A 15,459-nucleotide genomic window follows, 5' to 3' on the forward strand; every position below is an offset into this window, starting at 1 on the left:
TCCTACTTCTGGTTAAGTAATAAGTATATAAGTAAATAATTTCTTACTTAAACGAAATCGTGAACAATCGAAAAGCAAAATCTTCTCTCTACCATATTTTGTTTTATATAGATAAAAAAATCTACTTCTAAACTTTTAAAAAAATAGACCGTCCACTTTTGACCGCGTCTATTACCTATCTAAGTAGATTGATATAAATTTAAAATCCAACATAAACAAATTACATAGGTACCTTACTTAGCTGTGCACATTTTTTTAATAACATTTAACGTACCTATTTTATATTAAATTATTCATAAAATATAACAGATACGTTATGCAATTCATAGATCTACCTTATTAAGTATTTTGAAAATTGAATAATATGCCCAGATAACCTACCTAATTGCTATAAAAAACAATAGTGAAAACTGTGATGTAGGTACCATTATTTGCGCTAAGTGTTAGTGGCCACGCCGAGCGTATCGGTGGTGGTCACAATTTAAATGTTTGGTGTATAATATTACCCACAAATATATGCTGAAGAGTGTGTATTAAATAATATTTGACATACGATTTGGTGACTGCACAATTATATACACATATTATATATATATATATAAACATTAGGTGTTTGACACAAATACTCAATTTATTGCACACCTTCATAATAATAAAAAAAATAGTTCTAGTGTATAGTCGTGTTGAGTGTACCTACCTCGTAATTCAGTAGGTCACTGTTATTGTAATAGGTGTGTTAAATTTGAATTCAATGTTAAATCGTTTTAGGTACACGATAAAAAACGATTATGAGTGGAGACGGTCTGAGCTTTTATTTCTTACCCCTCCCCCCCCCCCTCAGTTCTGCGAGCGAAAAATTGTTATTGATACAATTTTTTAAAAACTAATAAAAATCTAAATTTTCTTAGCTTATAAAAAGCTCAAAAGAGTATAAATATTTTTTAAATAGTATTGTGCTTAAAAAATGTTAATATAAATATTTGGTGAAAATATCATGTATCTACAGTTATTATTTTTTTAGAGTTCCACTACAAATTTATTTTGCATGAAAATGCCTGTTTTTCATTATATTTTTTTTGTTTTTTTCCGGTGCTAACTTGAAAGCACTGACTAGATTCACTTTCCCTCTAGAAAAAATAATGAAGTTAAAAAATAAAAATCAAAGAATTATTTTGACTTATCGTGTACACAGATACAAAACACACACACATACACACACACATACACATACACATTCTAAAATCAATACATTCATTGCTCATTGTTACTTGAAAATTTTGAGTTAGAAGTATGTTTTATACATTATTGTTTGGTCTAGTCACTAGACTCTAGTGTTAATTAATTTTTTTAACCTAGAGAAACCTTTGAAGTGTCTTTAATGAGTGGCTTCTTTAATCATGTCAATCGGCAATCACGTCATTGATCAAATACTCTTATAATACATTGAAAGTAGGTACAATGTACATATGGTTTATATCTTAATTTAAATTTTAAAATAAACTTGAGTATTCTATATTTTTATAATAAAATATAGTATTTATTTATATTTATTTTCATTAGTATTTAGTAGTTACTGTTATAACTCTTAAAGGGATTCGATCCCGGCTGTGTTTTTTTAAAAGTATTTAAGAGTTTCAAATTCAATAAAGTGGAAGTATCGTTTTCAAGTAAACTTTATAAGCAATTTAAATTTGTTTTATTTTCCACACAAAAATGTTATCAGATATACAATTGACCAGAGATTGATACTTTAAGACAAAAAAACAAATTCTAAAATACATATCTAGGCATTAAACGGAAAAGTTGAAGTCCATTTGTTTTTGTCAAAAATTGAACATGAAATGCTCGTAAAAAAAGTGTACCTATCATGCATCTTTAATAATGATTATAAATATTCATAATAAAACATTATAAGGATTCCTGTATGAAATTTCCAAACTTTTTGACAAAACATTATAAATAATTTATGTTCTACTGTTTACGACCGCGGCCCTTTCTTGATATGTCGTACGTGTACGCGTGTGGTCCACTTCAGTCATACACACTTATGAGTTAGGACTTTTAGGAAAAAAAACAAAATAAAGCATTCTTAAAGCACATTATTAATATTTGCGTACATATGAAAGAGCCCTTCACTATTCAAATACTCACACGGCATACCTGTGATTTGTTACTACGCAAACATTTACACGACACACATGCACGGATAGAAAATTGCCTATATTGAACCTTAGAAACGTTCAGTATCGATTCCTAATATAAGTTAATTAGGTACCTAATGAATAACGATTTTTGAATACCGGAGAAATAATTAAACAAATAGTTTGTACAAATTTTAAGTGAATACATTTTATGTTTGGTATGGATACTTTTATGATTAATGATAAAAACACACTTATAAAAATACAATTTTACCTACCTATAACTATTCTTTTTATAGTTTAATTAGACCATTAAACTTGGTAAATAATAAATATTCATGAAATAGTTGTTTGAAATCATACATTTTTTATGATAAAGGAAGATTTTTTTCAAACTGTTGAAATTCCCAAGTACTTACTTCATACTTGACATTTTACCTAGGTAGATGTCAGGTCATCATTATTATAGTCCCCCTAAGGACACTCAAAATTACTTAAAATGTTACATGCCAACTGCCAAATCATAAATCTCTCAAGGAATGCCCAGCAACTAAAGTTTCTAGTGTTTCTACCCATACGTCCATATTATAAACAATTAAAAAACTGCATATTATTTATTTAATGTTTTCTTTATAGTAAAAAATACCATATTCAAATAGATATTTCATTGACCTTCTTAAATGAATGAAAAAGTTTTGTAGCTACTTAGATATTTATTTTTTTACTTTATAGTGATTTTGGCACATGTATAATACTGTATAATATACTTTATACCTGCAGTTTATACCAGTGGTTTCCAAACTTTTATAATACACGGCACACCGTAAACTTCAAACAATTTTCATTTTTTTAGTTGAACAATTCAATGCAATCGATAATTTATGGAAAAATCGAGGCACCCAGTTTGAAAACCACTGGTTTATACTATACATACAGTTGTCAGTTATTTGGTGTACATACTTCAGTGCTTATATAGATACTTACCTAAGTAGGTACAATGTACTTTACATAATGTATACATAGATACTGTGACAGTTTAACCAGTATATTAGATTATTTATAACCTAAGTAGTATAGAATACTATATTATTTTTTTCGGGCACTAACAGTTGCAATAATTATTAATTATACTTTATAGTTTATATTATTATATTACCTACCTGTCTAATATCCATAATACCTTATCATTGTTTATCATTAATAATAATTAACAATGCTTTATTTTTAGATTTATTATTTTAATTTTGTATTGTCTAATATATATTACTAGCTGTCTTGTCACGGCGTTGTCCGTGTATTATGTAACCATATAAAAAACCCTTTTACCCCATTAGAGGTCGAATTTTGAAAAATCCTATCTTAGTGCACCCCCATATTGCATAAGGAACCTCTGTACAACATTTCAAGTCTCTAGACCCAACGATTTGGTCTCGGCGTTGATGAGTGAATAGGGGCGGTCTCCTATAAGTATTTAGATATAATATAATATAGTAGATACCTGTACCTGACGTTCAAAGACAATCATTCAGTTGATATTTAATTTTTTCTTACATATTACTACAGACAAACCACATACACAAATGCTTATTATATATTTATATAGATTATAGAAGGATGCCACTAAAAATTCAACTGCAATATATTCATGTACCTATATACCTTTCATGTATTTGTACATTTTTTCATGTTCTTCATCTGATTCAGAACTTATTTCAAATTCACTTAAATTTGATTATTCAACGTATTTTGAATTATTTAACTAGTCGATTTCTTTTTTTCTTGTTTCTTCCTTTTCATCTTTTCATTTTTAAGCTATTCATAATTTTTTATTATACTAAGTATTTCATTGGCTGAAACCATACCACCCTGTATGACTAGTGTCTTTCTCCCTCTGAGCTATTAAAAATTCGTTGTCTTTCAGAATTGTCATAAGAATTAAAGCATCAGCATGAGAAATGTCAAAAATGTCATCAAAAGATATTTTATTCATTTTTTTTTTTTTTATTACCAATTTGTCTTTTTGCCCTTTTCTTTAATTGCCATGTACCATGTAGTTATGAATATTATTTATTTTAGTAAGAATATGGAAAACTAATTTTATTGGTATTCTAGCCTTTTCCCCCAAAAACCCAATGAGATAGTATTTTTTCTTTTATTTGCATATAAATAAAATATTTTCCTGTCTATTTGATGACAATTTGATACAATGCTACTCGTTAAACAATCTATTAGATTATCCCGATTAAATACGATAATACCATTGCAACTTTTTGTTGTATATTTTTATTAAAGTTAAAATATAGAATAAGAATATAATATAAAAATAACATATAGTCTATAAGTTATAACCTAAGAACCCTGTTTAATGTATGTTCTCAATAAAAAATGTATATTTTTATAAACATATTTATTAAATTCCGCGTTATGATGAAAAAATATTAATTATATTACAAGTCTTACAAGTCTTACAAGTCTACATAATATATTATGTTTTAATCATAAATAGAGAAAAAAATAATAATTACAAAAAATATTAAATATTTTAATAATTATTACATTTTATCATAACTACCTGCTCGTTGTGTAAGTCGTGACAAAAATATAGGTCGTAATAACCGTCAAGGGTCGCAAACAACAGTGGGAGTTGGCATCGTAGTTCACTAGTAATAGTCTAATACAGAAAAATGTCATTAATAGTGTACTTATTACACAATAATGTGGACGTTAAAAAAACATGTTAATTAAAAAAAAAATCTAATTAATTTTTAGACTTTATTCACTCATTTCGAGGTTTTTTGTTCTTAGTCGGACCAAACTTGAAGCTAGTTTTGGTATATAATATTATGGTAATTTTACATTTAAAAAAAACAAAAAAAAACATTATTTTAATATATCGTTATTCGTTATACACTTACACTGCTAAGTAGCTGACTCTATATCGGAGATGGCGAACCTATGACACGCGTGTCACAGAGTGACACGCTCACACTATTTTAGTGACACCCACGAATATGTAAGTTTGATAATATTAAAGTTTTTGAAAAAAAAATTGAAGGGTTATCAAACTAGTTGACATGCAGGAAAAACAAAATCCTATCAAAATTTTTATTTGACACGCTGTTACGAAAAAGTTCGCCATCCATGCTCTATATGATTTAAAATTAAGTGTTTTCATATTACCTATACAATTCGGTCAGGATTTCACCTTTGGGAGAGGTTGCTAATAGTTTGTTATGTAGAGGAGGTTCAATTAGGACCCCCCCTCAGTAACTGATTCACTACTTTTTCAACTAAATATTTATATGATCGATGTTTTTAATTATGTTTTCATAAAACTATATCGGTCTTTCAATCGGTCTTTCCAAATTTATACTATCTGTTCACGGTTCAACCTTCCTGTTCTACATCTACATCAAAATGTAGTCACAAAATAGATATATGGTAGGTGTACAAATTTAGAAAGTATAACCGCAGTTAAATCATAATCAGTATAATTACGATTGGTGGGCTGTGGACCACTTGTTGGTGTTGTGGGTAGGTATACACTATACAGTATACCTGTTTAAAAACAAAATCCCAAATTTAATCTCACCAAATAGGTACTAATTAATAAAATATAGGTGATAATAAAATTAGAGTACCTACTGGGCAGACGGCTTTCGTGTGTTTCTATTTTATATTAAAATAAAAAAATAACCGTCGAATCTGCTTATAGGCGTATAGCGTAGGTGTCCATTGGGATCTGTTAAATTTGAATTAAATGTTATCAAATCATCGAAAAATAAGATTCTGAGTGGTGGAGGCATAGGTTTAGTTCAGAATCTAAACATAATATAAGATTGGGCATTGCAATATTGTAAGGACAATTTGTGTAATAATTATTTATTTGTTTTTTTTTTTGCAGGACAAATTTAGCCGCTATCGTCGACAAACAGTCGACAGCACAAGCAGTACCATCGATAAAAATCCTGGAAATAAATACAGTAACAATGGGGAGAGCGAAACTTCCCGTAACGGCGACAGAGGGAACGATACTACTCTCATATATTTCATTACGCCTACGTATCCAAGGCGAGAGCAAATTGCAGAGCTCACCAGATTGGGTCAGACACTAATGCATGTCTCCCGACTATATTGGATTGTAGCTGACGATCGACCCGACTGCAGTCTACAAATAATGAACCTACTGCCAGATTTCAGTGAGACTAATGAATAATAATAATATGTTTTTAGTTACTTGCAATAGACTACAATACATAAGTCCCAAAAGTCCTGTACCACATCTATGATTAGTATCACCTTGGCAAAAAAATATATTTAAATGAAATTTTTTTTACAGTTATGAGTAGGTACCATCGAATGGCATAACATTCTTAAGCAGTTAAGTTTTAACATTTTCAAGATAGCCATTTTCTTGGTCGTATTATTTTGAAACAGTTTAAATAAAAAAAATATTAAAATAGAGTAAAAATCGACAAGGTTAAAGATAATTAAATTTTTAATTCGTTAGAATGCCTATTACCTAGTCTGTTAGCTATTATGTAAGCAAACACGAATCGCATAATTTAATCAACCTCAATTGGAATTCGGACAATCTGTAAATATCTAATCATCAATGGAGCTTTGCAAAAATATATAAATTGCAACATTATAATTAAAGACTAACGATATTTCACCTATTTCCAAAAAAGCAAGACATTAATCTGTTGATATTATACACTGTACGATGGTTTTTGACGATCCAGATATTTAATGTTCAATTCCATAGGCCACAGTCCACACCTTAGAAGCTCGTCTGCAACTTTCATTATTTCGGGAATAACATTTCACCATGTCGATTTAATAACGTACCTATAGAGAACGTAAAAATTATTTTTAAATGTAAAACAAAATAAGTACGAATTGAATTGATATAAAAAGACTCGCGAGATTGATTAAACCATTTAATTCGTGTTTTGCAAACAAAACAATTATTCTTACGAAGCCTTACGAACAACTTAGTTAGCTCTTGGTCAATTTTCACTGAATTAAAATTTTTATTCTTATTACTTTTTAAAAAATATTATAAAGAACATAGCAATCTTGAAAAATTAAAAAAACTTAAAAGCATACATTTTTTATTTAAATTTTGAAATAAAAAAATTTGAATCTTATTCCATTAAATTGGAATTTTCATACTAATTACAACTCATTTTAATATATTGATTTGCAACGGTAATATAAGAATGATACTGGACTTTTGTGACTATTGTATACTACCTCTATAGCTATTGGCTAGAATACTGTTACTTTTATCGTTGCACTTGGAATTGTTTTTTCAACCAATCAGAATAGGATTGGACAGGCTCCAAGCCCAGTAGTCAAATTTAGATGGCGGCCAAGAAAATATAAAAATTTATGTTCACAATTATCATTTTACAAACCACAGTTATTCGTATTATTTAAAAAATATAATAATTAACCAACATAACAATATTTCATTATCAACCACCAAAATAACTATTTGAAACATGCATTCCAGTATTGGACATTTTGTCATTTTTTTGAACTGCACTTTTGAAGCTTGGAAATGCATACAATTACTAATTATTATAAGTGCAAAAGAAATATCCTGGTGAGGTTATAAGGTACTTTGTACCTACCTAGTTAAGTACTCGAGTACCATTCAAAATCAAAATTTATTTAATATGTAATAATATGTTATTACTTAATATTATTATTGTATATTGTTAAATGTGGACTTATTATCATTAATAATTTTTTTTTTCATCAGGCATTCCTTACACGTATATTGCCAGCCCTATGCCATCAATATATAAACGCAACCCTGACGCCATGCCCCGTGGTGTTTCCAACCGTAGAGCTGCTCTCAACTGGATAAGACTGAACCACAACATTAATGACTCAAAGGCTGTCATTTATTTTGGTGACGATGACAATACGTTCCATCTGGACCTTTTCAAGGAAATACGTACCACAAAGAAAATATCCATGTTCCCAGTCGGCTTAGTAGGAGAGTATGGTGTTAGTTCACCAATTATTGATAAAGTTAGTTAATTATAATTTCTTAACCACATTAGCCAGACTAAACAATTTTACAAATATGTGACTTAATTACTTATCAAACCTTTATGATGTTAAGGGAAAAGTAGTTGGCTTTTTTGATAGCTGGCCTGCAAAAAGAAAATTTCCTGTGGACATGGCTGGATTTGCTATTAATGTTCAACTTTTATTCAAATATCCTTATGCTACTATGCCATATAAGGCGGGTTTTGAAGAAGACCGCTTCCTGTCTGCACTAGCTATTCGGTTAGATGAAATTGAACCAAAAGCAGAAAATTGTACCAGGGTATGTATAAATGATAAATTACACATAAGATATCTATAGGTGGGTATTTTATATCTAATCAACATGGAACTTGAGATATTAGCTTACAGAGGTTAGGTTTATTTTGATTTTGATTATAAAAAAAAGGCTAGGTATGTGTATTAAAAAATTATTAATTATTAATATTGTATTAAAATATCAAGGGTCTGTCCCGTTTATTATTATAATAAATAAATAAATAAATAAATAAATAAATAAATAAAATCTAATTAACCATTTAAAATGATTAGCTTACATCAAAAAAAGTAAGCTAACATTAAAAAAACAATTACATTAAATATATTTTATGCAAAATATATTTAAATTATTTGAATGGCAATTATTTACTTTTTGTTTGCTTTAAATACTTAAATTTATTTTAATTTTATTTCAACATACAATCATGTTTTCTATTTGTATTATTTGTATTCAAACCAAAGTAAAAATTATAAAATATTTTTCTATGCTCCCTGCCTACCTATATTATATTGTTTTTTTGGAAAGTAATTAAGTAAATATAAGTTTACTTATTTAATAAGCAATCTACGTGAGTTGAATAAATACAGAATTATTATTATATACTATAAATGAGTAAAAATATTGAGTATTTTAGATATCGTAAATAAATTAGTTGAGTTTGACAGTCAGCATTAGTTTGGTTATTTAAATTGTTTAAGTTTTGTTTAAATCTTACAATATTTGTGTTATCTTATATGGAATAATTTGTATAACACACACATGACATGATTGTCACAGATTTTGGTTTGGCACACTCAAACGGCAAAGAAACCTAAGCCAATAGTCATGGTCAAATCAAAAGCAACATTGCCTGGTTCACTTGCTACTCTACTCGATCAAGTGACAATGTTAGGTATAGCCGGAGTGAGCGAAACCACAGGTGGGCCAAAAGTTATATATAATTTTTAGTTTTTAAGAATACGAGTCCATGAGTAATTTATAGTTTAATTTATTTTAGGTGTTCGCAGTTATATGACAAAAAATGGTAATATTTTTAGGGTATAACCTCATATAACCTCATTTTTTAAAATATTTATGTAAAATGTTTTATTAGATAAAGAGTAGTATAATTTTTAGTATAGATTATTATAAGATTCTATTTAATTTCTTTTAATTTTGTGTTGTTACTTATAATATTATTGTTTTCACTTGTATATTATGTTGTTGTTGAAGTCATTATATTATAATATTGTTCATGTTTTTTTTATGTGTGAGTAATTTTGATGCTATATAAAATCAATTTTAAGTTTCAATACGAAATACTTTTGGTGGACAATAATTTTGTTTTATCACCAATTGATAGCTTCACTATTTTAAATTTAAATAATGAATTTATTTAATAAGAATTATTTTAGTTTATTTTCTAAGATGAATGTTATAACAGATTAGATTCAGTATTTCATAACTATGTAAAATGTAAAATGTAAATAATATATATAATATTTAATTTGATTTTTATTACTATATAAAAATAGTATACTATAATTAGTAATAGCCACTTTGTTGTTTCTTTATATTATCTTTTATTTGACAGCATTGATTTTACTCCGATTATTTCATCTAACAAATAATTTAGCAATCCCATAGTTTGATCTTGAACCAAAACTATGTCAAAAGCAAGTTTATATTGTTGCAAATATCCATCCTCGTGTTCCATCTGCAATTATTAATGTAATATATTCATATTATATAGAAAAATAATATTTATTCAAATTATGTATGATGCAAAAAAAAATATATGTTATTACCAAATCAGCGTTTAAAAATCCTATACGTAGTACAGTATCGTAAGGGATACCACCATCCATATTTGCATCTCCTAATGAATCACCTAAAAGGATAACATTGGATCTTCCACTTAAATGCGTATCCTGAAAAGTGAAAAAAAAATGTTTAGATTTCATATTTTACAAGTAAATATTATTTATTGTTGCTTTTACATTTTGATGTGCATCAATGTATGCATGTTCATTTTTGTTAAATACGTGTATGAGTTTATTTCCTCTGAATCCTTCAATTTTGGATAAACCATTTTTGTCTGTAGACATTTTTAAAAAATTTGACACTACCGATACATTATCAGTAAATAAATTTTCATGTATTAGTATGAGTTCAACAACATCACCAATGCCAGCAGATAAAACTATAATAGGTATTTTATTTCTGGATAATTTGTTAAACGCTTCAGTACTTCCGTCTCTAAAAAATATACACAAATATTTCAAATCAAAAAAGAATATAACATATGCAATATTTTATATTTTATAATTGCTAATGATATTTACTATTATAAATTTTAATACTTGCACTTTATACAATGAAGCAAAAACAATAAAAAAAAATACTGTTTAGAAACAAATACTATTATTTTTAATCTATACATTAGATTAAAGTCAATATGTTTAGTATTAACCTTAGACTCACTATTTATGGTATGTAAACATTTCTATTAATGATAGTCAGAATAAACAAATTCATAGATATGCATAGATAATACTATTCACAGAAGAAAACAATATTTGATTAATATTAAACACAAATTAAACGATTTGTTAAATATTATGACTATACTCTGGATTCATGTTCTTTAAGAAACCATAAATAATTTAAAAAAGTGAAAATAATCAATGAATCCCTGAGCTAGTCAGTTTTTAAAATTAAAAATTAAAAAAATTGTGTTCAAGATGCATATTCTTGAGAATAAGTGTTTTCTACATTATGCACCAAATTTCAGAACCATGTGAGAGATAAACTTGGTTGTAGATTACTTATACACACACAAAATTGCTTTTTATTAATACATAGATTATTGATGAAATTAGTGGTACTAAATAACTTGTGTAGTAAACTCTGTGCTACGTGCAACTTAGACATGTAAAAACATTTAACATATCTTATTATGTAAAATATAACTTTAAGACCATCATAGAAAACGCCAAAAAAGAAAACATTTAAAAATTCTTTTGAATATCATAAAACATTTACATTGTAGAAAATGATTAAGAAATACCTAAGATGAAGGTTAGCTTTCTCGATAGATTTATTAATATCTTCGTACTGGAAACACAGGCCTTTCAACAAAAGTTCACTTTGATGCCACCATTCTTCAATAAACGGTAACTTTTGTGCAACTGTCATTTGTGTGTTATCTTCGATTGGTCGATATTTTTGTAATAGTGTTCGTGCTTTTTCTTTATAATCTTCTGACAGACTGTCACATGCTTCAAATACACCTTTACAAGACAAAATTGTAATTATTTATTTATTATAAAATCTTTATTAGACTAATTAATGGCTATTTATAATTAATATTGGTATAATCATGTTTTTACAATAAGCAATAATTTATTACATTGAATTTAAGAATATCTGAAAATTATCTATTAGTGATTGTGAACAAAAACAGGTAATATTTGATTCAGTGCTTCATCTTTTATACATTTTATTTTTATTTTTAAAGCATCAACTACATGGTTATTAGTTGGTATTTACTGTGGAGGGGGCCAGGGGGGAGTATGATTGGTTTGGAACACGTGTATATGGGGCAAGGATTCGTTACTAAAAACTCTGGTGGTCACCCATCCGAGAGCTATAAACACCGGTCAATGATTGCCCTTTAGAACAAGTTAGTGACTGGTCAACCACCGTGCCGAAACAGGAGACCCCTTCTATACATTTTATTTATTAAACCTTTGAACTATCAACTAATTTATAAATTACAATATAATTTAAGATTAAAATATATGCGTTCAAATAACATGTCAAACAGTAATTGTAGTAAAATATTGTTTTTTTCTCCATCAACTCATTATTTTATAACAACAAATTATTAATGATTATGTTTATATTTCTTGTTATTTAAAAAAGTTGAATATATCACAATATTTTACTTCCTAGTTTATTATTTTATTTTCCATAAAATAAAATTATAATTTTAAAATAGTTTAGAGTGTAATATAACTGGACAAAGTTTAGTTGATATATTTTGGATAGCAAAGAATGCTAATAGCACTGATAATATGCGAACAAACATAACATTAAAATGAAACTTAATTTATTAAATTTTATACAATTGTCATATATATGGAGACCTGGTGTGGCACAGTGGTAGGCTGAGGTCATGCGTTGTTCAGCATCATTAACTCTCGGATGGGTGACCATACGAGATTTTAGTGACAAATCCTTGTACAACATACATGTGTTCCTCAATAAAGTAAGCCGTACAAAATACTAACGGCCATAGTTGCGGAAAAAATAATAATTAACAAAATTATAAATATATTTTGTTAATTATTTACATTTTATTCAATAACTTATTTTGTATTAATGTTTTCTAAAATATAAAAATAAAAATAAAAATAATAATAATACAAATTACTTTTACTCATTGCATACATGGTTTTATATTTTAAGCCATACTTATGAGGGCACTGCACCCATGTGTTGTCTATGTCTTGCAAATGTAGAACATAGCAAAAACGGTTTTACACAGGATTGAACCACTTAGTCTGTAGTCCTAGTAGACATCAAAAGTTTACACAATATAGAAGATAATATTTTCTGTGTTGTAGAGTTTTTATTTGTTTGATATCATTAATAAGAAAAAAGTTAATACTTTTACAAATCTGATATTTTTACGTTTTCCAAACTTAAATAACTTTTGATATATTGGTCCTATCAAAAAAATGAAAACGCTAAGACACAGTTTAAATTCTCCTCTATTTATGATGAAAATTTGATTTCATAGTTAGGTTAGCCATATAAGTTCTTTCCCAAACAGTTTTTGCCATGTCTTACATTTTTAAGGCAGAAACAACATGTCATGCGGTTGTAGCGTACTCTATAAGCTATATTTTAGGTTTTCAAAATTTCTGAAATTCGTCATTTATTTTGCTCTGTTTTTCTCAGAAATAATAAAAATGAGCATTCTTTAAATTGTTTATTAAATAAGTTTAAAATATTTAATTTGAAAAAAAACTTTTAGTTGATATGAACTGAATGACTAATTATTTCTTGGTATATATTATGTGTATTACATTACTTACATTTGATAATTATCTAAATGTTTCAATGTATCAAGTTTAACGAGCATTATTACAACTTATTTTATTTTATTTAAGATTGATTAATGAAATTAGAATTTGTAGAAAAATAAAACAAAACTTAAATTATTAACATATTTAATGAACTTTATAGTTTTAAGAAGGTAATACAATAATTCTATCATATCTTACACATGCCAATACCTATAAACAATTTTTAATTTATAGTTTAATATGTATTTTGTAAAAAAAATCAGTTTCCAATAATATAAATAGACATACTAAAACTTAAACCAAATACTTATAACATTAATTATGAAGGAGTATTAAGTAATATATTTGTTATTAATTTTCAACTTACTAAAACTACTCATGGTTTGTTTATTGTTATACTCTGAAGTAGTTATGGTTCGATCAAAATCTGATATTATCTAAAAATACATTAAGATAAACATTAAGTATTACTGGTATATAATACTACACAAGACAACGTTACTTGTAATTTATCTGGGCCGCCCGACACTAGTTGTTCAATCTTTGCGTTGACATCATTTTCACATCGGATATGAATTGTGGAAGCAAACTTTTGTTTGATCTACAGAAATACAATTTACAAATAGGTATTACATTATATTGATCATAAGTTGGTTATCAATCTAAAACTCGGTCCATAAGGCTGTATGAAAATTACACAAAACGTACCTCATCGATGAACTTCATGGCTGAACGAGGACGTAAATCGAACGTGTGAAGTGAGTGAAATGGCTTGATAGCGCTTATTTCCACGTCGATCAATTAGGTATAACGACAACAAAAACTAACAATTATTATTGACGTGTTGTGAGAACGGTGTCGAGCAACAAGTGCACAATGTCCGTCACACGAAAGGAAACAAACGTCGTCAGTACTGAACCGTGTGAAACCGCGGGGGTGACGACAAGTCGTGGAGGTTCTCGACGATTGCCTGTCGACGGCGGCGGTCGCGATCGGATGTCAGGCGGGACGACTTTCGGCCTCTACGCGACGACGTCGATATCGGACTAATAAAACTATTAAAACTGACCGATAAAAATGTTATTGCAAGTACCTACGTTGTAATACAATTACGGAGCTAATCGCGTGACACGGTCGTCACGTAGCAGGAAAAGAATATTATGTTCGTGCAAATATCACCATAGATTATGGAATTATAGCTACCTATTAAGATTAGCACCGGTCAACGGTACACCGGTGCGTCGTCCGTCACGATGACGCGGCAGATAAGGCGACGAGATTGTGGCGTTGCGCGTCGTGGCTACTTTTACAACAACAATATAGGTACCGATTACTAATTATTATATAATAGGTTTTAACATGATGTCAACTGTAAACGATCGCTGCCGCTGTACAAAATACAAAATAAGATGTACAGTTGTAGACTTACAGTCATAACGAGCGGCGCAGCGACTCGGGGTGACGGGTCTTATCGTCGCAAAATCTCAACGGGCTATACACGAGCGACATGGGATAATGATATATTTATGATGTATTCCATGTGAGGTGACTATCGAATTACAAGAGCCGCTCCCTAAGGATTTTAGCCGTTTGGCATTGTTTTCCGAGTAATTCATAATTATTGTATGTAGGTATTTGGATACGGGGCCACGCCGCCACGGCGCTATCGAAGTGATAAGGAAATTAATTGTTATTTTATTAATTGCTGTCATCGTGTCAAAATCAGAATTTTCTGAATTCACCAGTCACTGCGCACCCGACGATACGTATAGTATGTGAAATTTGAGCACTAACAATCATATTGTGCTTTTTACATTTTAATATAAATAATTCTAGTCAGCCGCGTTATCAACATTCAAAATGTGCATATTGTTCGATAACAACAAGACGGACAATA

General features: G+C 28.5%; 2 protein-coding genes across 4 annotated transcripts in view; one reads left to right on the top strand and one right to left on the bottom strand.

The window, feature by feature from the left end:
• Positions 1 to 9,577, top strand: part of LOC111041814 (galactosylgalactosylxylosylprotein 3-beta-glucuronosyltransferase S-like) — a 38,166-nt gene extending 28,589 nt beyond the window's left edge. For 2 of the 3 annotated variants that reach the window (XM_022326246.1, XM_022326247.1), the window contains exons 3-7: positions 6,046 to 6,340; positions 7,915 to 8,189; positions 8,284 to 8,490; positions 9,265 to 9,406; positions 9,485 to 9,531. In XM_022326246.1, the coding sequence (XP_022181938.1) occupies positions 6,046 to 6,340; positions 7,915 to 8,189; positions 8,284 to 8,490; positions 9,265 to 9,406; positions 9,485 to 9,531 (966 nt within the window). Of the gene's footprint in view, positions 1 to 6,045; positions 6,341 to 7,914; positions 8,190 to 8,283; positions 8,491 to 9,264; positions 9,407 to 9,484 lie in introns of all 3 variants that reach the window. The other variant, XM_022326245.1, reaches the window with a different exon arrangement.
• Positions 9,578 to 9,961: 384 nt separating this feature from the next.
• Positions 9,962 to 15,243, bottom strand: LOC111041812 (7-methylguanosine phosphate-specific 5'-nucleotidase). The gene is made up of 7 exons (XM_022326243.1): positions 14,271 to 15,243; positions 14,065 to 14,163; positions 13,930 to 13,999; positions 11,537 to 11,759; positions 10,467 to 10,725; positions 10,275 to 10,397; positions 9,962 to 10,183 (listed from the first exon to the last, which is right to left on the bottom strand). The coding sequence occupies exons 1-7, from the start codon at positions 14,286 to 14,288 to the stop codon at positions 10,043 to 10,045; spliced, it is 933 nt and encodes a 310-aa protein (XP_022181935.1). The 5' UTR covers positions 14,289 to 15,243; the 3' UTR covers positions 9,962 to 10,042.
• Positions 15,244 to 15,459: the final 216 nt, after the last annotated feature.

This window comes from Myzus persicae, unplaced genomic scaffold (assembly GCF_001856785.1).
Source record: "Myzus persicae strain clone G006 unplaced genomic scaffold, MPER_G0061.0, whole genome shotgun sequence".
NCBI classification, from domain to species: Eukaryota; Metazoa; Arthropoda; class Insecta; order Hemiptera; family Aphididae; genus Myzus; species Myzus persicae.